Below are 23,986 nucleotides of genomic sequence, written 5' to 3'. Positions count from 1 at the left end.
TAGATGAGGAAGAATCTAATGAGGGACTTAGTCTAAAGCAATTCTGTCATTTAAGGGGAGATAAACAAAGAATTGAGGAAGCTGAAAACCCAGAAGTCTTGCTCACATTTTCTCGTAATGCACAAAAGAGAAGACACACAAAGAAATGGAAAGGAAGAAAACTTACAGTCAATTAGCAACATTTCATGGGGAATATTTTTGTTTGTTTTTAAAGATAACACATGCCAAATCCATCCATCTAACTTAGAATAGCAAGCACTATATAACTAATAATGGCCAGTCTTCGCAAGCGAAGATTTGGGAAGGGTCATAAACCCTTTGAGCCTGCGCAGTGGATTTTTTAGGTGAGACACAGCGTGCGCTGAACTGAGCCCACCCTTTAATCCTGAGGTTCATCTGCCGGGGCCGAGCAAAGCTTGGACAGTGGCAGTGAGGTCCCCAGGACGTAGCTGGATTGCCATACAAGGCTGACGAGCTCCAGCTGCCCGGGGGGCCGGGAATTGAACCCGGGTCGCAGCGGTGCGAGTCCTGCACTCTAACCACTAGACCACCAGAGGCCCCACTATATAACTAAAAGCTTACTAAAAGTTAAAAGAAGGATTTCTACAGATAATGAGGAAAGCTATCATTACATCAGGCACAATATAAACACTTTAAATGAAATAAACACTTGTGCTTGAAGACCTAAGTCAAACATTGTATGTTACATTTATGGGAAAACTTGGTTCAAGGGTAGATTAGCTTGTTAAAGATATTGGATTGCTTTGTTATTTTGTCTTGCAGTTTTTTTTGGTACCCTCTTCTGACACATCAGATTCTAGCCCCCATCAAAGATTAAACATGGAGCAACTCAAGTGCCTAAACACAGATGTCTAGTACCACACTTCATACTCTAAAGCTATTTGAGACATCTGCATGAGACTGGCAGATGCAACACAAGATCTACAGAAGACCTGTACTCATCTGGAACAGCAGCTGGAGGTCAGCTGGAATAGCCCTAGGCATCTAGAATGTCACTAGCAACCTGTATTTAGGTTACTGAGTCCTACCCTGGAATCAGTCTGGAAGTTCCTATGTTCTTATGTTTGTATTACAGTTTTACCTTCCTTACCATTGTGAAATACAAAACTGCAACATAATGCACATGGATTTCAGTACACACACCTCAAGAGAGATCTATCTCGGACAGCACAGCAGACATCAGTCAAAGTCAGATGGAGACAGGTTCTTCTCCGATATTTATTTTTGGGAAACCAGTGCCAACTCCCTATTGTGGATGGAAGAGATAAAACTTACTTGGAAATCCTCTGGGCTGCAGCCTTTCTGATCACTGCCTGTCTGTGGTTTGTTGGAGGCTTTGGAACCAGCTGAGGAGGTGTACTCTGGGATGGCATCACTTTGTGCAAACTGGCTGCCTTTTGGATACTACAAGTGGCACTTGATGTCTTGTGGGCATCAGAGCCAGCTGGCATAGACATATGGCTGGTGCTGGATTGTGAGTAGTTGGCAAAGAGAGCCTGGGTAAAAAAACAAAACAAAACAAAACATAGTAATTGGTGATTACCTCTGTGAACATTGCTGAGAATGCTGATGGAGGTGGGTGACGTTTTTGTGGGGGATAACATCTGTCTGGTGAAGGCATGAGACTCTCCCAGGACTCCAGTGAGAGTCCCATGCATAAAAAGAAGAGTTAAGTGGTCAAATCAGTAAAGTAGTTTTTAGAGCTGAATTTTATGCCTTTGGAAGCTGGGACTACCTTCTAGGAAGGCAGACAACCTCAATACTGCCACAGAATTACATTATTCTGGATTAAAAAACATGAGGTCCAATCCTCAATCTAACCTTGCAGTGGGTTTCCACCCACAAAGAAGTAAAGCTTTCGTTGTGTTGACTGACTTTCTGCATTTATCTTGCTAAATTACTCTTTATGTGGGAGGTGGGACTGAGATACAATTCTAGGAAAGAAAAAGGTTATAGGGTAGATGTTACAATGTCAGTTATTTGGTCTAACCCTATACTTCGAACAACAGAAAGGCTCTAGAGTACTTTCTTCTGAAAAAGGGACTTTAGGTCCACTTCTGACAAAAAAAGAAATCTCCAGTAATATCAGGGGACAAAAAATATTTCTATTCTATAGCACGTGGGAGAGTAATGTTGGAGATTTGACACAGAGAACAAAAGAACTTGCATGTTATGACACACTGGAGAACTGAGCTGTGGACTGGCAAAGCAGGGAGTGGAGAATGTTTCCCTACGGCAGCTCTGCAGACTGCTAAACTCTCTTCAGAAAGGAGCAACCTGCTGGGAGTTCTGCCTTGTCTTTCCTCGAAGTCAGTCAGATTCCCAGCACAGAGGCAATACCATAACCTTGTAGTTTGGCAGCTAGAGGTCAGCGATAGGAGATGAGGGGAATAGCTGAGCCCTGGCCAGTTACCTCAGTGTGACCCCGGGAGCAGTGCCCTTCACTGAGTTTGTGCTCAGTTTCTTCTCTCGTGGAAAATACACAAAGCCACAGCGAGTGGGCTCCAGGCTCCAGCAAAAACCACAGTCTGAGAGTTGGCTGAGTCTCAGCACACAGACAGGAAAAGCCCCTCTCCCCCGCAATTCTCTGGCAAATGGCAGGGCAGTGGAGTGTGGGAAGGCGTTTCTGACAGGCAGAGCTCTAGGGAGAAAAGGAAGTGCAGAAGCCAAAACAGGCCTGTTTCCTAACTAGAGCTCACTGACAAGATGCCCTTGGGCTCAACCTTCCTTAACCTCTCCCTTCCCTGAAGCTCTACCTTGACTGCAGCTTTCAGATTTCAAATTAAGTAGCTAGTACAAGTGCAGAAGTCTGGAAAATAGCAGTCACACCCCACTTCCCCCCAGCAAAATAAACTAAAATGGAACTTGGTTTACTCTTGCATCTCAGAGCCTGACACATCATGAGGTTGGGATGGAAACCCTCAAGTCACTTCTCCCACTTCTTCCTCAGGGGTGACATCTCACTGTGCTGTTTGGTATTATGCATCTTCCCTGTAAGTTCTTTTTCTTTAACGTTATTAAAATCACTAAGATCCTGGAGTCAACAAAGTATACAGACATAACCCCTTCCCTGAGTTAATATGCAGTGGCAAGGAGATCCATGACTCTGAAGAAATAGGAAGCATGGATGCTCTAACAAAGTCTGATCAGCAAAAGCTGGGCTCAAATCTGCCTTAAGAAAGGTCATGGATGTTTTTCACGGGGTAACAGACTTCCAAAAAGGCCTTTGTCTCTACACTGTCCTGAGATTCTGGCTGTCTTCCAGGCAAGGATGGGGAGACTGGAAGCTGACATGGACCATGGCTTCTGGATTCAGCTACAAAGTATACTGCCCTGCTGTGAACTCCATGGGGACAGGACAGGAAATCAGGAGAAGCTACTGTGCAAATAAAGAGGGCAGCTGGGGAGAGGGCAGCCTGGCCACACAAAGGAAGGGTTGGGAAGAGAATTCAGCACATCCAAAAAATAGGAGACAAACCTCATTACTCAGGATTCTGAAGGCTAAGGGTGTAGGGAGAGCAGAAGCCTAGCCTAGCCTAGCCCTGACAGACACAGTCCTGAAGCAGGCAGCTCTCTACAGCTATTGCTGCTGCAAGTAAAATCTTTCAATCACACGTTGCAAGCTGGTAGATTTAACTTGATGTCAAGGACACATTCACTACCCTAACAAGTTCTTAGGGCTGCAAATATGAAAAATAGTAAGAAAGCTATGAGACTTTTTAGCTAAAAATCCTCTAAAGCATTAGTGAGTTAATTCTCTTGCACAATTCATCGGGGAGGTAGGACAGCATTAACCCTGTCTTGCCCATGAAGAATGTTAGCACTGACAGAGAAAGTGCTTTTCCCTAACCCACAGACTGAGCAATATGAAAAGCTAGGTTGAAATGTTTGAAAAGCTGTGAAAAGATCCTAACTTCCAAAACCATATTTGCCTCATTAGACCACACCTCTCCTTGCTTCCACATCTACACATGGATACCATACACAAAGTGTTAGCTGTACAAAAAAGAGTAGTTTCTAATTAGAAAATCTCAACATGTAGAGCTTGTCAGTAAGGAAGATGCACATCTAAGAGTATTAGCCAGCAGCAGCTAAGCTTGGGCTGTTAGTGATTAAAAGCAGAAAGGTACTGTAGTACTTTGAAGAAAAGCAGATATATTAATGATCTTCAAAAACAGAAAGAATGTTCCTGGCACTTACTATTCCTGTATCTAACACCCATCCCTAGCAGTAATGGAGCAAATGTTGCAAGCAAAAACATGTTCATTGTGTGACCAGAGGAGGTAATGAAGCCCATTTCCTGAGAATCTGTCTTACAGTATCTAATACAAAGCATACTCCAAATTATGCCTCCCTTCATGGGTCTGGGGCATTCTTGTGTTGATTTTGTGCTGTCTAATTAAGAATGGTCTCATGCTGCAGCCTTTGCCTTAATGGGAACAGTAGTTTAATCCCCTTCCCAGATATACAGCTCTTTATTTTAATGAAATTTGTATGAAACATAGCTTTGAGATTTCTATCCCATAGTCACTTTCAATTGGATCAGCAAGTCTGAAAAAGACTCAGCAGTGTATGAGAACTGACAGACAGATGCTAACACACATGTACTGCATAAAGATACATGCACCTAGTTCCAAATCACTGGTGCTGGAAACTGAGATGTTTATAAGCAATAAACAATAACAAGGATTTAAGTTAAAAAAAGAAAAGTAAAGTAAACCCAACAAAATAAACCCCACCACTTTTAGAAAAGCAATTGTGTTTCAGATAACATTGCAAAAATACAGAGAATTAATAGGCTTGGAAGACCTTTCCAGTCATACAAATGGTTTAGTGAAAATTCTTTTGAATACATATTAATGCATTCAGTTAAATCAGTTTGAATGGAACAATCAGTGGAGTTGAAAATTCACAGAGTGACGATAAAGAACAGACTTGAAATGTACTATTAACTACCATTGTGTTAAACTGCAGTAAGAGAAGCATCTTGGGGTCATTAGGAAATTTAAAGAAGAGCAAACTCAAGGTATGCATAGACTGTCCTGATGCATATCCTCCTTAGTAAATTCTTCAGAGCAAGGATAAAATACACTAAAATCAATTGACTTGGTGCCTTCTCCTTTATCTCTCTCTTGGTACTGATAGCTCTCTGGGGCAAGGATTGGGCTATATCATTGTATTGGAAAGACAGTTAATACATCTGGGCATTACCATAATTCTAATAATAGTGACAGGATCAGAAACATGGAGACAAAATTTCAGCTAGTATAAATCAGCACAGACTACTGCTTTTAGGATGGTTGTTGTGTTTTACTTAGACTGAGACTTTGACTCATCAGCATCACAAGACTCAAACAGGAAAAATGGCAGTTAGCACATTTAGTGGGAAAACAATCTGAGGGAGAAAGCTGCAAAACAAGAATGAACATGAAATCGAAGGGAAAGAGATACTGCAAATCTGACAGCAGTTCAATATGTAACAGCTTAGAAAACCGTTTCATGATGTTTAAGGCAGCATTCAAAGAAGCCCTGTGTCTTCAAATAGGAATAATGTAGTTCTAGGAATACTAGGAATATTATTCTGAGTACTCAACATTCCCAGTCAGATCTAAATAAACTCTAAGGATTTCAGAAGAGAGTCACAAACATTGAAAAAAAAAAATTTGCTGAACTCCATAAAACGAGGAATATTTCAGAGAACATACTATTTTTAAAAGACAGAGCAGAATTATTTAAGATTAACTTAGCCCAATGTTCTACAGCATAAAATCTACTTAAACTTCTCATTGAAAATGTAGTCACATAACTGCCCACACAACTGACTAACATGATTCATGTCTTGTTTAGCATAAGCCTTTTTGATGTAAGTAGGACTGATGGGGATCATTCCACCATATGATTGTACTTTTCTTGTTTTAATTTAGCTTTTTTCCCATGTGAAATGTTTGGCATAAAATTCTGAACCCAGTAGATGCTAGGCTAAGCAGACAGAACATAGCCACACAGAAAAAGGAAACTCCCTCACAGCTAATGGCATCCTTCCAGTACAGGAAACAATTAGAGAGTAAACAATGAGGGTGTATTAACTGTCTTGCCAACTGCAGTGGTGATACTAACATCTAGGTCATAACATGTCACATGAAGTCTCCTTTAACATTAAAAATACTGCTATAAGCCTGTTTTTCTTGTCTTTTGGTTTGATTTTGTAATTCTTTTTCCTTGATTTTATTGATATCCAATTTAAGCTTCTTGTCTTCACGTTCAAACTCTTCCCCTTTCTATTTTCTTCTCTTTTCTCAGAGTGTCTACTGTCTCTGTTCCTGGTCCATGTCACTCTACCTATTTGTCAGATTCTCATCTGGTCAGTTTGGTGTTTTTCTTTTTGTCCAGTGAATGAAGTACCTATTCTGTCATCAAAGGTCTATTTCAACTGTACTACACTGCATGAACTAACTTCCCCATACAATGAGTGAAAACTGTTGGTTGTTATTCCTCTTCTTCCACCTACACAGTATCTGCTACTCTGCAAATTGTTAAATGCCTGGAGAAATCATCATCATTCTTAAGTGTCTGGAAAGTGGTCAACCAAGAGTGGGTGCTGGAACAAAGAAGTACACAACAAGCCTTCATGATAAGATACATCCACTGCATGGTAGATGGGGCTATTTGTATTACACAAATACTTGACTAGAAAAGCCTGCGCTTTCTAATGCATCCATCTCACCTCCAGCATATTGAATTGGTTAATGTACAAGAGGAAGCATTTGCCTGTATTATTAATCATGGTGCTTCTGTTATTTGTTCATATATATATATATATATATATATATATATATATATATACAGTCATACATATGACCAGTACCTTTGTCACAGACAGAAGGAAAGAATGGCATCTAGTCATGTTGCATGGTCATGTCACACTCAGGGTGTGCCTCGAGATACATTAATTAATAGATGTACTTCAGTGACTGACAAATGGCTATCTTGCCTTCTAACCATAACAAGAACTTCAACAATCAGATGAAACAGGCTTGGAGATACCTTGGATGCATTTCCCAAAGCAGAGATCATGACACTCTTTCAAGTGATAGGCCTTTCCAGCTTGGGGGATATATTTCTTCTGTTGAGAGGAGGCTGATGAACTTGAATACAGCAGGCAAGACAACAAGGATGAAGTAGATCTCAATACATGTGAAGGAACAGAAGGGAAACAGCAGGCAATGGGAGGTAGGTAGCTTAGGTGACACTGACTAGGAAATGTGTAAAGCCATGCAGCCTAGGATAAGCTACATCAACTGTGGCTAAAAAGAGAGGACAAATGAGGGCCAGCATGAATGGTGGGGCAGAAGTCAAAGCAGTCTGAGTGGGAAGATGTAGGGCAGGGAACACATAAGCAGCAGAAAAGAGAAGGTAGTTCTTGGAAAAGCCAAGTCAAAGGACTGAAATCTGAGAACTTAAGTCAACAAAGTAAAAGGTCAGTGATAGGAAGATAGAGAGGGTGCAGGTGATAGATGAAGATGAGGATAGTGCCGTGACTGGAAGGGGCATCAGAGGATCAATACAACTGTGACTGGAAGAGGAGGGCTGGCTGGCTGGCTGGCTCCATACAATGTCAACTGGGAGAGGAAGCGTCCAAGAGACAATCATTTTATCAAGATGTGGTTTTCCTGACAGAAAGTCTGAAAGCCCCCAAGTTCAGCAAATACCTTTTTTCATTAATGGCGAATTCAGTGCAGCCTGAGCCCTTGAACATGGCAATGGCCTCTCCAAACTGCTTGGCTCTGAAGGAGAAGGGAGGGACAGAAAGGAGGGGGATGTTGTGGGTGTAAGAGGAGGTTTAACAAAGAATTACTTTAACAGAAACTCCTGAGTAATGGCTCTGCCCTGGCCAAGAATAACATCAGCTCAATGTCAGCAATTAGAAGAGGGCTCAGCCAGGTCCCATGGCCAGCTCCAGCCTCTTCACAGGCACAAGCCATTTTACAGCCCTTTCCTGAGCTCATGAGCAGCCACAAGTGCCCACCCATGGATTAAGACGAAAGGAAGACCTCCTGCTTGAAGGAGAAACAAGAAGATTGTAGGTGAGGAAAGCTGAGGTGGAAACTGCATGGCTAAGTAAGGGCCTTAAAAGAAGGAGTGCAAGGGGCAAAAGTCTCTCCTTCAAGATGCTCCCAGAAAAGGATGAGGGCAATTTGCCTATAACCTTTCTCAAAGACCGTGACTAATGACTCACCTGCTTCGCAGGAGGGAGGGTGGGTGTTTGCACCTCCATGTGTTAACTCTGTTCACAGGAGTCCAGTCATACCAGACTGCCCAGAAAACAGTTCCTTACTAAGGGAGACCAAACTCTTTTGAGTGAAGGTTTGTTCACCCAAAGACTTCCTTCACTTTAGCAGGGAAGCCTTTTGGACATCACTCAGAATATATCTCTCTCTCCATAATAACAAAGTAAGGTAGCAAGTGTATCAATGAAGTCACTGTAACCTTGGAAGATTCCACAGGAAGGATGGAAATGCTGTTCAAAACACAGTGGTCCACCTCTGGCATCTAGGTGTCATCCAGAACATCATTAATACAAGCTCTTAAGATGCTAATGCAATTGAAGAAGCTATTGGGAACTACAGCATCAAAATGCTATTAAAATCACTGTAGGTAATATTAATTTCTTTGAAACACACTTTAAAAGCTACTTTCTTCACGAAAGTTGTGCCACATGTACTGTCTCTGGGTTTGTTCTGCACATCTAAGACTCAGTCAGCAGTGCTACATCCCAGGCAGGATTTTTTCTTAGTTACCTGTTGCCGTGCTTGGTTTTGCTCTAACAATTGTCGTGATTGAAGTTTCTGCTGCTGAAGTTGCTGCACAGCAAAATGAAGCTGATAGTTGGGATGTGCCAGTGGACTGTCTGTCACCCTGTTGTAGACACTGTTCTCCATCTCTCCGTCACAGGCAAAATGATGGTTCTCTGGAGCCCTGAGAAAAGAAGAGCCATCATGTTTTCACCACTCTCCATATAAGGACTCCTGCCTATAAGGCACTGCTGCTTCAAAAAAATCCCTTAATACTTAGCCAGCTATGAATTTGCAGTAAGTGGCTTTAGCAAGCACAACACCTGCTAGAGGTGCCATGTGCCAAGTGCAGTCTTGCTAAACACTTTAATGAATTCCAGTCTGGGACTATTTTACTGGACATTCTCTTGAAGAGAACCAAGAAAAAGAGAATAAGAACTCTAAACTGGAGCATTTCTGTGGCTGATTAGCATTGATGAGAGGCCGAGTTGCAGCAGGAAAAGAGCTAAGGATTCCCATCACTAATGAGACCATTATTTATTTGGATTTGTAGATATTTTAATATACTAACACAGGGCTTACACTAAGCACACACATGCTGAAGTGAGAGTGGAATAGAAGAAAGACACACAGTACAATATCCACAGAGGATAAATGACTGGCTGAGTGAGGTTGCAACTAGGATACATATTGACTCCATACAGTTACAATCCAAAAGACATGGGATGAGTTAAGATAGGTTCATTTCTTTCATCATCAGACTAATGCAAGCCTTTCCCAGAGGACAAAAGGTCTCCTGCAAAGAGACAGGAGCTCTTACAAACCAGGCTTACACGGTGGGAGTTCAGCTGTGGCCTGCAACATGATAAATACCAAAAGGAGCTCACTGGCTTGCTTTGAAGTTTGTAAGCCTTGGTGAGAAGGCAGCAGCAACACACAAGGCCGAGGGGCTTTGCAGAGAGCAGGTGGCCGACTGACAGGACCACAAGGTGTCCTGAAGAGGCTACAATGGCCCAGCAACTCACACATTCTGTGCTCACAAGACAGGATGCCATATGATCTACTGAATCCTGACACTCTGGCTAATAAACCCCTCAATCCTCAATGCCTGAGCTTCCCAAATTTCTGTTATCTCTGTCATTCATCTCTCAGCCACTCCTTCCACTCCTTCCATCCTGCCCTTTGGATTCTCAGGGCAGACTTCCCTTATATTTCCTATCCTCATCATAAATAACTAGGATGTAAAAGATAATTGGTCTTTTATGCCACAATTTGGAGTGTAGGTCATGGTTTTGGCAAGGAAGTTAACTGCAATCTCTTTGCTTCAGGATCCTATTAAAACTTACAACCTACATTCTGTGAACATGTCACAGCTTCCCTTGAATCTGTTGCTCCTTCCTCCACAAATTTTTTCATCACAGCAAACGCTTAAAATATTCAGAAGAATGTTTCAAACAAGACCAGAGACAACTGCCAGCCCTATTTACTCTTCCTCAAAAATAACCTTTCAAAGTAAACTGAGGACAAGGACTCCAAACACTAAAGGGTCACTCTCCATACTCAGCTCCTCAGCAACAGAAGAGTATGATAATTCAGGAGAAAAGGAGTTCAGCAGCATCTTCACCTTCCACCCTCTGGACCTCCCCCCTGCTTAGAGCACCACTACTACTTTTGCTCTTACGGGCCATGAGCTGTAGGTAGCTTTCTCTAGACTTACCTGTTCAAGGGATCCCACCTATGTTTCTTCATTCCTTTGCTTGCACTGTACCCCAGTGCAGCACTGGATAAATGACTCTTGCTCCCTGCTACCTTTTGCTACAAGATTCTCAGTCTTTCAGTTCTTTTCCTTTCATCAGTACTTGGAAAACTGACAACTGTAATGTTGCTGACAGTACCGAGGACTTGAAACCCAAGGTCTGAAGCTGGCTTTGTGGTTAACCTTGGAAGAGCTGCTTCCCTCTTCTGAACCCACCTCCCTCTCTTCTGCCCCAGTAATGAAGTCATGATCCTCTCTCTCCTACTGTGATTCTACCTGCAGTTGCTCAGCTCTGGATCCATGGGATGTGTGTGTGGTGCTGGTACCCCAACACTGTTGCCTACTAGGCACAGGATGCCACAAAATGCACAACTTTAAAGGAGGACAGGAAAAGGAACAAAGAATCTTTGAAATGATCCCCAGCTGTCTCCTCCCCAATCCCACCAGCTCACCTGCTGGGTTATCAGCAGGTTGCTGTCACCTGGACTCATCCCAAGGGTCATATCTGCTCCTTCCACTGCATAGATACGGACTCCACCATCCACCCTGATGTTAAAGCTCATTGGACTTTACCCTTATGTGAAGCAGCTGGACTCTCTGTTATCCTCCAGTAAAGCCAGGTCACGCTGACAGGTGAAACGCACAAAGGACTGTGCTCAGACTGGGATGCAGTCTTTGGGAGATGGCTGGGGATTACTGCAGATCAGCCTTTGAAACAAACATTACACCAGATACAAAGCTGAAGAGCATTCAGGAGCCCCATCAAAGTCATGTTAGTGCTCAGTAAATGACCTGATTAATTCCTCATCAGAACTTATGAGAGATTATGATCTTCAATACCTCTGTTTTGGACTAAACAACAACTGTATTTGTCTATTTGCCTAGAATAACTTTTCTCAGTTGAGAAAATTAGGTTAAATTCAGTTACAACACTCCTAAATAAAGTAAGCCAACACAGGATTAAGGGGTAACTCTTCTGGATTTTGTAACTAGTTAAAACACATTAAACCAGAGCTAGAATAAATTGACAGTTTCCACAATTACCACAGAGGTTCCAACAAGAACCTGTGCAATGATCTCTACTTTTCAAAGATTTCTAAGTGATCTGGGGGAAAAAAGAGTGAAATAATAAAAAAAAAATCTGCTGGTGAAAAACTGAAAGCCACCAAGAAGTAAGAAAAAAAACATCACGTTACTGAATAATCAGATTAAATAGGTAGGTGGCATTCATTTTAGTAACTACAAAGTCATGTACCCAGGGAAACACAATCCTAGTTTTACACAGTGACAGACTTTGAACTAGTGTATTGGGTTTCTGTGGCCAGGTTTTGGTAGCAGGGGGCTAGAGGGGAGGCTTCTGTGAGAAGCTGCTGGAAGCTTCCCCCATGTCCTGCAGAGCCAATGCCAGCCAGCTCCAGGATGGACCCACTGCTGGCTAAGGCTGAGCCAGTCAGGAATGATAGTAACATATTTAAGAAGGAGAAAAAAGTTATTGTGCAGATGAAAATTGCAGCTAGAGAAGAGTGGAGTGAGAACATGTGAACAACAATGCAGACACCAAGGTCAGTGGAGAAGGAGGGGGAGGAGGTGCTCCAGGCACCAGAGCTGAGGTTCCCCTGCAGCCTGTGGTGCAGACCATGGTGAAGCAGCTGTGCCCCTGCAGCCCATGGAGGATCATGGAGGTGCAGAGATTGCCCTGCAGCCCATGGAGAAGACCCATGCGGAACAGGGGCCTGGCAGGGACCTGCTGACCCATGGAGAAAGGAGCCCACGTTTGAGGAGGCTTTCCTGGTGTGACTTGGGGCCCTGTGGGGGAATCCACACTGGAGCAGCCTGTGCCTGAAGGACTGCACCCCATGGAAAAGTGACCCACGTTGCAGCGGTTTCTGAAGAACTGTTGCCTGTGGGATGGACTCATATTGGAGAAGTTCGTGAAGGACTGTCTCCTTGGGAGGGACCCCACAGAAGCAGGGGAAGGACTCCTCTCTCTGAGCAGTGGCAGAAACAACAACTGTCCATAACCCTCATTCCCTGTCTCCCTGCACTGCTGGGGGAGGGGAGGTAGAACCTGGAAGGAGAGAGGGGTGGGGGGAAGGTGTTTTTAAGATTTATTTTACTTCTCACTATCCTGCTGTGATTCTGTGAGTAATAAATTTAATTAATACCCCCACTTCAAGTCTGTTTTGCCCATGACAGTAATCGGTGAGTGATCTCTCCTGTTTCTTAACTTGTGAAACGTTCGGTATGTTTTCTCTTCCCTGTCAAGTTGCAGAGGGAAGTGAAAGAGTGGCTTTGGTGGGTACCTGGCATCCAGCCAGGGTCAACCCACTACATACTTATTTTATTCAGGAAGGAAACCTTATAACTATAGCTCTAATAGATTTTTTTCTACGAAAACATCATTTAAATCCTCTCAAAAAGCAAATTCAGTGTAAGGATTTACAAGGAAAGGCATAGAGAACAAAAACACTAACACTACTATGCTACCATATAAACCAAAATTGCATACATCTCTTGCACATTGAAGATGGTTCTAACTCCTGTCCCTCCTCCCTTCTCAAAAAGCACACAGTAGAACTGGAAAAAGTACACAGAAATGCTGTAGAGATGATCAAAGTTAAGGAACAACTTATATATTGAGGAATGACTAAATAAATAGGGATTCTTCAGCTTGGAAAAATGACAACTGAAAAAAATAGGAAATACATCTAAAAAATCACAAGCTTCAGGGAGAAGAGGGAACAATCACTCACCTCTCATACTACAAAACATAGGAAAAACTGAATGAAGTCATCAGGTGGGCAGGTTAAAACAAACAAAAGAAGGCAGTTTTTCTCATAACACATAATTAAACTATGGATGCCTTCTTACTACGGGAAGTTAAGGATGCCAAAAATTTAAAGGGTTTCAGAAATGATTAGACAACTCACAGAAGCAAGAGCCACTAACATTATTTATATACAAAGATATCATCTCCTGGCTAGAAAATCACTGATTATCAAGTCCCAGAGAATACTGGGGAAGTATGACCATTCTGTAGCATCACCCAGTGCTCTTCCCACAGAATCTTCCATGGGCCTGTCTGAGCAGGACATTGAACCAGGTAGTCATCTGCTCTGCAAAAATGCAGCCAGTGTTGTTTATGCATCAGGGTTCTGAAACTAAATCTGTTTCAGGTCTAAGAAAGAAGTTAGAGAATTCAGTCAAGCACACTTTAAGGTATTCATTCAAATTAAATGATTAATTCTAGAAGGTAATGTCTATTCCAACTGCTCTCATATCTACCTCCAGCTCAGAACTTGCAATACATAAAATTCATCCTCTGATCCAAAAGAATGCTTGGGAAGCTAAAGACTGAGTGATTATCTCTAAAATGTAAAAGTCAAGACAAAATAAAGGAGGCAAAACTGATGTAAATGAAACTCCACTAAAATCAGACCTGCTGATAGCCAAACTGGCTTTGTGCCACATGTACGACATACAGTGATTGCAATGTGAGGGCCACTACTTAAATGGCAAAACTTTATTAACATTTCTCTGATTCTTGGTTCTTTTGTTTTGAGATATCTGGCAAAGGATGAACTGTTATGCAATTACAAAAACCTGAAGACTGATTTTTAAAAGTGCACCAACATTCCTGCCTTTCTCCAACCTTTTTCCTTTGTTCAATGAATCTCAATGTTTTCATTTGGTTTCTAACGTGTTTTAACCCACTTTTTCTGTTTTAACCAATATATGATCTATATAGCCCAAAATAAATTCTTTAAGACATAATATTGCCCAGATAAGTTTAGCTTAAATTACCCAGGAAAGCATCATTGAAACTATGTTATTAAATCTTCACAAAGAACTACCTTTAAAAAGACCAAATAAAACCTCAATAACTTTGGCTAACATATTCTTGCAGCACAGTCTTGTACACAACTCCCTCCAGTTCCAATACCTTCTCTCCACATGACAAAACACAAGAGAACTTACTTTTTTTCTAGATACCATATTGAAAATGCTGTTGCTTGCCTAAATAGATTTTACCCTCACGGCCAGCAGAATCCTTCTGGATTAAATATGCTTCTGTTGGCTTCTAGGGGTTTTGCTTCCTTATAGACAGAAATCGACATAAATACATTATGTTGCATTTATGCATTATGTTGCAAAACATAACTTCAACCTTCTATAATATAAACATTCAATACTTGACAATAGAAGGCCGGTGCATTTGCCAGTCTTAAGGTCACTTTTGTAAAGAAATGTTTCATCTGCAGTTTTAGGAAGTCCTCACATAACACGTTATCAAATGCTGATATTACATCTAAGGCAAATGTTTGCCCTGGCAGTGAATGGGGCTTAGGATCTGAGACTCAATACACTGCTGCCAGAGAAACACTCCAGCTCTCAATCTATTTCCCATGTTCACAGGAACGCACCATGGAGCATCTCCTATTCTCTGTCTCTGCCTGTCGGATGATTTATGGAAGCATGACACCTTTGCACCCCTAAGGAGAAATTGGCTCTTCTGCCAGCTGGCTCAGCACCATAATGAAGGCTGGGAAAAAGCTGTAGAGGACCTCACATTTTAATAGATACTAAAGAGTGCACATGTTAGGGAGAGTATTTAAATACCTCAAACTGAATTATAAGCTTTTTCACAATTCACACTGTTTTAGGCAAAACCAAAAATAGCCAAAAAACCTCTCCACGCTCCCAATGGAAATAAGGATTGTAGAGTCAATAATTCAGGATTATTGCTTGAACTAATGATTGACTGATTATTCAGTTCTTCACATGTACAGACAACAGAGCTAGGCAGAGAAGCGCACACACGCAAATGGGAAATAGAAATTCCTGCCTGTGGCACCAGAAAAGATGTGGTTTCATTCTGTCAGCCAGGCTGGTTGTGAGCAATCTTCTGACAGCTTGCTCAGGATTATTTTTGAGTTGCTTAGTTTAGAGACCTGGCCAGGATTCAGGCCTTCACTGTGTACAGGAAATCACAGCTTTTGGCATTATGGCCCATCCTTTGTAAGCAAGATTCTGTCCTTCCAGCAGCTCTTCAGGCTACTCAGTGTTTTTGGCAAGAAACCCACTGTGTTCCTTTCTTTCAACAGTAGTTTTCAGAAAGGCTGGGCCGGCATTCCCTCTTCCTCTTCACTGACAGCAAAACCTCCCTGCTGCAGTTTTCTGCATCACAAAAGATACAGGTTTGCTTCTGAAACCACTTTCATGAATATGTCAACACATCTCCATGCAGTTATGACTGGAACCCATTCTATATGTTAGAATGCCATACATTCATTTCTAGATTTTCTGGTTCCAAATTACCTTTCTGTTCTAGTCCCCTTTCCCGATTCATTAGTTCTATGCTAATGCAAGCAACACTTATGCAATCAACTACCTACCCCCATACTAGGAACGAATGCCAGTGCACTAAAATACTATATACTAACAAAATACTAATAGATTTATTCATTGACTACACAAAAAAAAAAGTCTCTATGAAATCCAGTCTCCATACAGAAGGGATGTGGTTATCAGCTCTTACAAGAAAGGAGAGAGCTAGCTTCTGTTTCCAATTCAAAAAGATTTGAAGGGAATTCCAAGGACTGAAGTTGTAGACAAGACTAAAGCCCAGAATACCAGCTACTGAAAATCTCATAGTTGCAAAGAACTATAGGACATACAGCAAGTCTGTACTAAAAGAATGACACTGGTAACTAGCAATGATAACCCACACTTCCAGCACCCATCACTGCTAAGGAACTTATTCAAACATCTGACAAAGCAGGGTTTACTATAACACAAGCACTGCTGGGATGAATAATACCAGATATTAAAAGACAACAGTAGAGAACAGCACAAAGAAAAATATGTGAAACTATGAGAAAATAATCGGGAGAGGGGACAGCAGTGCAAGAATAGAAGGATTTAGAATATAACTTTTAATGCACAATTTACATACAAGTTGGGTTTAAAGCTTCCAATGGTCCCCTCAAAAATTAAGGATTTTTAAGTCTCATAAATACTACAAATTGGCCTTCCATTTATATTTCGACTGAAGCCTTCTTCCAGTGGCACAGCTGGGCACTTGTTTGATACCAGCTCCTGTGTGGCAGGCAAAAATACCAATTCGTGAAGTACACTGGTGTTCCCCATATAGCACTCACTAAGCAGGCACTTTTGAAGTATTTGAAAAGTGCCTACACTCCATTGAAAGGCAGTGCAAACTAGGCTTGAATTACTTGTGTAAATGAAGCTTCAGCATTCTTGAAAAATATTCCTCTATGCTTAAGCCTGCTTAGTTTCTGTGAACTGATAGGATCACAGCAGGAATCAGTATAGCTGCAGGTCTAGCAAACTCAGAAAAGAATTATCTTCCTTTTAAACAAGGAAACAAGCTGACAATGAAAGTATTTTGCATCTTTTCCTGTAAAGGCTGGAGCTTAGGATGAACAAGGGCCATTGCTAACAATAAGGGAACCCAGTGCATTTATAAATCAGTGCTCCCACCTTGCCATGGAATGTCAGACAATCTGGGGCAGCAGTTTCTTTCCCACAGGGCATTCAGGTGGCACCACCAGTCTAGAAAGTTTTCAGTACAAATCCTCTGTGAGCACCAGCTGCTAGAAAGTAGTTGGCATAGTAACTAATGATTCTGTCTAGTGTGGTAGCTCCCAGGATCCTGTTGACTTATGCTCAGGCACTCAGAAAAACACAGAACATTTTCTTTGGCACACCACATGCTTCTTCCATCCCTAACAATAGGCCCTAGATTGGGGCTTGGCTATGGAGCAATGATAAACAGAGTGGGATAAAGCCCAGGATGCTGGGGGCCTGGCTGGGATGCAGGACTGTTAGGCCTCTCACAGGGCCACTTGCCTCCAGGCCTTTCTTTGTCTTTCTCCCTCTTTCCCTACCCTCAGCTTCCAAAGCAATAAATTAAAAATTGAAAAACAGTGCAACAAGTCTTTGAGAATGGTTTGCTCCTGGCCTCTACTGTTATCAAGAGTGTCTATGGAAGAGTGACTTTGGTGCAGTTTAGTCAGCAGGAGTCTGTAACATAGCAGGAGCTATGTAACAAAGGTAAAGAAAATAGCTTCCCAAAACACCAGGGGTAAACAAAGCATTTTGAATATTCCTAAAAGAGCTCAGCCTGGGACTTTGGAGATCTGAGGCACAGGGAGGGAGCTGTCCAGAACTTGCCATGGTGCAGGTCCTTAGAGACAGGGAAGGGGCAGGAGGCAGCTGGCCTGTATAAAATGAGGATGCCAGCATCTGACCCACAATCTGCTTTTGTGCTCTGCAAGAGAAGCCAAGGAAAAGCTTTTAAAGTTAATGAGCAGCCTTTTAAGGTTGCATTGGCACTACAAACTTGTGGAACTGCATTCTGGGTTCAAATCCAGTTCAAAGTGACAAGTACAGTCTCCCACGGCAGAAGAGCTGCAGAGATGTAGGAGAGTTTCTGTCCCAGACCATCAATTAAACTTTCCCTTCTTAGTGATAAGGCATCTTGAAACAGTTTCAGCCTTAGTTTTTCAGCTCCCCACTTCCCCAGCAGCTCAAGCTATTTCTACCTACACCACGGGCTCTTACCATCAGTATCTTTGTGCCATGAGACAACAGAAGATGTACAAGGTCCATGTAAAAAGCCTTGGGACTGAGTTGGTTTAGGCAAAGAACATGAGAAGTTTTATGGATTTAACTATAATTTCCAGATCCATTCACAGCTTAACTGTAATAGCTACCAGAGGCACAATTCAAGCGTCCTAGCACATTTTAATATGCATAATATCTAGCAAATGTCAGGAGTCCCTCTCTGCTATTCTTACAATTCCCCCATTCAGCTCTGAGAATTGATATTGTTACAAGAATTTTATTCAGAAACAAAGATGTGAGCAAAAGCATCCAACTCATCTCCTTGTGGTGCAGGATTAGCATATATTTCAGTGGCTGCAGGAGTCCATGTGTCACACTCAGCTGCACAACTCCATAGGCAGGTACACATTCAGTGTCAAGAATTTTCCCTGAGATTCCCAATAAAACTTTTATTTTCTCTGTTTCATTGTGTGACATACCTCTTACTTCAGGACTAAACTTTCACTACCAGAGCTATGCCTCCTTTGAGCTCAGCCAGCCTTGGCACATTTAACTCCCTTCTCTTTCCTCAGCTCAGTCCCTTCTGGCCTTGATTGCATATTGCTTTTAAGTGAAGTTTTTCCACTTTATTATTCCAGATGTGCATGCACCATGGCTATACAAGGAAAGCCCACTGCCTTCTTGCTCCTTCACTTTATTCTACGAGTACTATCAAAGTTCATGGGCTTCCTTCTTTTCTGGTATATGTTGCTGTATAATTTATTTCCCGCTCCCTGGCTTCTGAAAATGACTTGCTGCTTTCCTGCCATTGAAAAACCTGGGTTTTGGAACAAAGGTATTTTCTTATAACCAAGGCAACGCAGATCAGGAATTTAGTGCATTTTACATCTTAGGTCTCCATATACAGACAAGGTCATGAATGTTCATGTCTAACGTGCAAGGTTAGAAATGAGGTGCATCAAAACAGCCTTGTGACACTCTAGCAGGGGAAGGGCAGGGTGAGAAATTACAGAGCACTGAAAAACCTCTGCAGGCAAGACCTAACCTATCTCTACCATTCCTGGATTTAGCTGGCATTATCAACCTCTTACTTTCAGAAGCACTAAATTTGCCAGTCTCAGCAAATTAAATGAAATATTTACACTTTAGTGGAGCCAATTTTTGTCAGGCCCACCATCCTTGGCACCATGCCAGTTACAAAATACTGTCAGTCTCTGTAATTTGAGGAATACTTGGCAGGTAAACATTGTATTTTTTTTTCTTCTCTTTACACATGGCAGCTTTGAAATTCACTAGCAGAAAGGCTAAATCAAGAAGATAACAGCCAGCTGCCTGCAAACTTCAGTGTCTTCGTCCTACTGTGGCTCATCAGGTCAGTGGAGAAGCAATGAAGGCAACTGAGCATATCTCTGCCAAGTGATCTAAACAAAATCACATACCCTTTCTACCTTCAATTAGTACAAACACAGGGGTGAGCTTTACTGAGTGGAAGGTGGTTTTGACTTCATGTTGTATTCAGAAACAAAGATGTGAGCAAAAGCATCCAACTCATCTCCTTGTGGTGCATGTATTTCCACACCTGCAAACACAGTCAGAGCCTGCCAAAATATTTTAACAGCAAGACATATACACAATAAGACTAAAACAGAGATCTGGTATCATTTTGCTCTCATAAGGAAGTTTTGGGGAAGATTACCTGTTTAACTCTGACATGCACACACCACTCCACCCCCAATCTTCAAGTATTAATTAATTAATTAAGTTCAGACAAAGCAGGTGGACTCAATGAATTTACCTCACTGTAAATCATCTTGTCCGGGAGCTGCTTTATGCTGATGACGCTGTCCTTGTTGCCCACACAGAAGCAGCTCTGCAGTGTTTAACATCCTGCTTTGCAGACACTGCTGAGCTCTTTGGGCTGGAAGTCAGCTTAAAGAAGACAGAAGTTCTCTATCAACCTGCACGTCAAGAAGTCTTCCATCATCCCCATATCACCATTGGCCAATCAGAGCTCAAATCAGTCCAGCAGTTTAATTACCTTGGTAGCCTCATCTCCTCGGATGGTAAGATCAACAGGGAGATAGACAACAGGTTAGCAAAGGCATATAGTGCCTTCGGAAAACTCCATAAAAGAGTTTGGCGAAATAAACACTTGAAGAAAAGTACCAAGATCAGTGTTTACAAAGCCACTGTGCTGTCTACTCTCTTATACAGATCTGAATCATGGGTCATCTACTGCCACCACCTGCATCTCCTAGAACACTTCCATCAACGCTGTCTCAGTACAATCCTAAACATCCACTGGTCAGATGATGTGACCAATACATCTGTTCTAGAACAGGCAGCAATCACAAGTATTGAGGCCATGTTGCTGAGAACACAGCTGTGTTGGGCGGGGCACGTCTCAAGGATAAAGGACCACCACCTCCCTAAGATCTTGCTTTATGGTGAACTTGCCACCGGCTGCCGCAAGAGAGGAGCCTCGAAGAAAAGATACAAGGACTCCCTGAAACAACATCTCAGCCTCGGCCATATTGATCAACATAACTGGTCTACTCTGGCCTCCAATCAGGGGGCCTGGAGACACACCATCTATAACGCTGCTGATGCTTTTGTGAACGCACGCAGGATCACTCTCGAGGAGAAAAGACAACACAGAAAGAATCGTGCCTTGCAGAACATACCACCTAAGGAGTCTTTCTGTTGTGTCAACCGGACATGTCTATCTTGTATTGGCCTTATTAGCCACCAATGTGCTTGTAACAAATGTGGGTAGAGCCTTTCCCAAATCTTCATTCATGAAGCCTAGCCATGATATGATGACTGTCTAGATCCTTTTTGACTACGGTAAGTCATTCAACTTAGAACATGTGTTAAGTGCCATCTTAAATTTGATCACTTGTCCTAGCCCAGGCAGACCTTCTGGGGTGAATATACGCACGCCACAGAATTCAAAGTACCAGAAACTTAGATGCAGTATTGCACCACTTAGAGATGGGAAAGGTATTCCTCACTAAAGAGGTTCCACTGTAAAACTTTAACACGGATCAAGCAGATCAACTTAATGAACATGATTTGTAATTATGTTCTCCTACTTTTTCACTGTAGACAAGTATATTAAAAACCAAACTGGAACAGACTTATGTGCTTATTTATTTCTAGACTTAATACCTTTTTTAGTGCTTTATGCAAGCAGACTTTGCTTTTTACAGGTGGATAGCAGCAGTAGCACATGAGGATAAAAACAGTAAATGGTCACTGCTATCTGTCTAGAATATGCTCATGATCAGGTCCGTAATTAAAATCATTAATCTCTCCTGCAAACCCATATTCCTTACCTCTGCCTAGAGAGGCAGGGGTTAATTCAGGACCACTAAATTAGCCCCGAACCCTGTAATGACTCCTTTGAAAAGCCACTCACGAAGTTTACAGGGAAAGAGTGAGAGCATAGCTGCTGTCCCAGACAACATTTGGTTCCTATTACAGTGAATAAATCTCCCCCTCCTCCTTTTCTTTTTTTTCACCCTTTTTATATTAAAAGTCCATCAAACACATTTTTTCTCTTTCATATTTTCCATTAAGTTTCCTCCAGCACAGGCTTTCCCAGAGTGTGGTGCTCCTTGCTATCTGTGCTCAAGCAGCAGCTGCAAGATCCCAATGAATAAGAAAATGGGGAATAAAGAAAGCAACTCAGGCTCCTTCTCCAAGTCCCGAGAGGCAAGTGGAAAGTTACAATTGGGCTAAACTGGTGAAATCTAGAGCACTTGAGAAGAATAAACAAACAAACAAAAAACAGGCTGTTGAGTTTTGCAGGGTTAGGATTCATGAGATGGGGGATAGTACTTAAAGCACTGCCCCTGCCCAGAGCTAGATACCCCTGCCACCATCAGCCTCCCAAAAGACACACCACAGGGCCTTAAGGACACCCCCAGCGTTGTGCTGTCCAGGTCTCCACTGGAGGCCCAAATGAATTTTTTAGTTCCATACGACCACACAGTAGAGACATTTCATGCACCTAACTCTGGGTGTTCGTTGTCTAAACATTAAATATGAGTACACAGAGAAACCTCTAAAGAACATGTCAAGCCTCTAGATTACAAAAAATTTGCACTGAAATTCATGAAAGCAACCAACTTTGCTTGACATCCAGTAGACCTATCACCTTATGTCGTAGATGAAGACCCTCTTATGAGAGTCTCAGAGAAGACTTGATAAATCTGGCAGCTTAGATGGTCTGTCTACAGGAACAATGCATGCTGAATATACAGTTCCCTGACACCATGTCTGTACATTTCAAGCCCCAGATAACAGAACTTCATAAAGGAAGCAACAGCTCTACATTTATTATAGATAAAGGAAAGGCTAGAATCTGTTCAGCACTTCCAGAGAAAGCATCTACAAATTGACTTAATCATAGACTGTGGAAAGAGTCATCTGAGAGCTAGCTGGACACAGTCATATTAAGATAAATGTTCCAGGTGAAGGAGGTAGAGTAGCAGCATGACACCAATAAGATGCATCTGCTGCATTACCATTCAATAACACAATTAAAGCTGTATAAAATCTAGCCTAGATGTTAAACAAGACAAAAATACAAAACAAGAACTGAAGGTCACTTCTTTGGGTCCTAGCTGTGAGGCTGTATGCTTGTGGTTAACAGTCTCTTGTTTTTGAATAATTCCCCAAGCAATGACAAAAGGGCAGAGTAAAGGTCTTCAAGAGACCTCTTCCCTTACACAACTGAAATTTATAAACCTAGCTCCAATGTAATGAAGCTAAACTAGTTTCCTGATAAAAAGATAAGACTTACACAGTCCCTTGGACCCAACAGCACTTATATGCTGACTAAGGAGGTGCCTCTAGCATTCTTATCTTACCCATTTTATAAACTCAATTCTGTATGCATGGGTAGTTTCTGCTTTCCTTGTGCCTCAAGTGGATTTATAAGGTAACAATGTATAACATGAAATAGACTGTATATGAGTGTGATCTACCTTTTAAACTGGCATTTTTTCCTCCTCAGTTTCCTTTTACAGTTCTGTTATGCTGGAGTTAAGGAAAAAATTCCTTTACTTCCTCCTCCTGTAAAAAGATCCACTCACCTGCTGTGGCTCCCTGAACATTTAACAATGAGTTAGAGAAAGAAGAGGAAGAAGTGACTGCGTCTATGTCAGCACACACTTTCTAAAGTCTATAACAAAACGATTACATAAAGTATAATTGGGGGGTGTTGATGGAATATGCTCAGCTACACTGAGAGAAGACAATAATAGCATGAGTTGTTACCTATTGAAGAAGCTGACCCAGTAACTGTATATGCTACATAGGCAAGACCATCCTATCATATATATGGCAGGAAATTAAAAAAAAAAAGGCTACTTATACAGAGACCGCAGATAGACACTACAGAAAAAACATGATATACAGACTTTCAGCCATCCTAAGAGCAGCATGGCACACTGACACCAAAGCAATACCAGGGTTGTGGTGCTAGCTGATTTTCTTAAAATCTCTGCAAGCCCCATTGATGGTCACAAAGCTTTGTATTTGTATTGTAAAAGATAAGTGCTATTTTTCACTCCATCCAACTTCCTTAGAGGTAACAGATACTTTATGGAAGTGCTCATTATTTTGACCAAGGTAGCACGAATTACTAGCAATGCTTTTCTCAAGCTAAAACTGTCAGAAGTTTTTCAGGTCTGTAGTGTTCCTTCTAAGAATCTTCCACAGATCCCCTACTTGCAGAAAACTACTCTTCAGAAAAGAACAAGTATGCTGTATTTTGATGATAGCTAAAATCTAGCCTAAAAATTAACTTCAGAGCTGA

At 41.8% G+C, this 23,986-nt stretch overlaps 1 protein-coding gene across 2 annotated transcripts in view; it reads right to left on the bottom strand.

The window, feature by feature from the left end:
- LOC135416077 (G patch domain-containing protein 2-like) overlaps positions 1-23,986 on the bottom strand; it is a 303,891-nt gene that overhangs the window by 181,212 nt on the left and 98,693 nt on the right. For both annotated transcript variants that reach the window (XM_064658776.1, XM_064658777.1), the window contains exons 31-32: positions 8,820-8,997; positions 1,297-1,517 (exon numbers count right to left, since the gene is read on the bottom strand). In XM_064658776.1, the coding sequence (XP_064514846.1) occupies positions 1,297-1,517; positions 8,820-8,997 (399 nt within the window). The remainder of the gene's footprint in view (positions 1-1,296; positions 1,518-8,819; positions 8,998-23,986) is intronic.

This window comes from Pseudopipra pipra, chromosome 6 (assembly GCF_036250125.1).
Source record: "Pseudopipra pipra isolate bDixPip1 chromosome 6, bDixPip1.hap1, whole genome shotgun sequence".
Taxonomy (NCBI): domain Eukaryota; kingdom Metazoa; phylum Chordata; class Aves; order Passeriformes; family Pipridae; genus Pseudopipra; species Pseudopipra pipra.
Note: the sequence above shows the minus strand (reverse complement) of the source record. Positions and strands in the feature narration are given on the sequence as shown.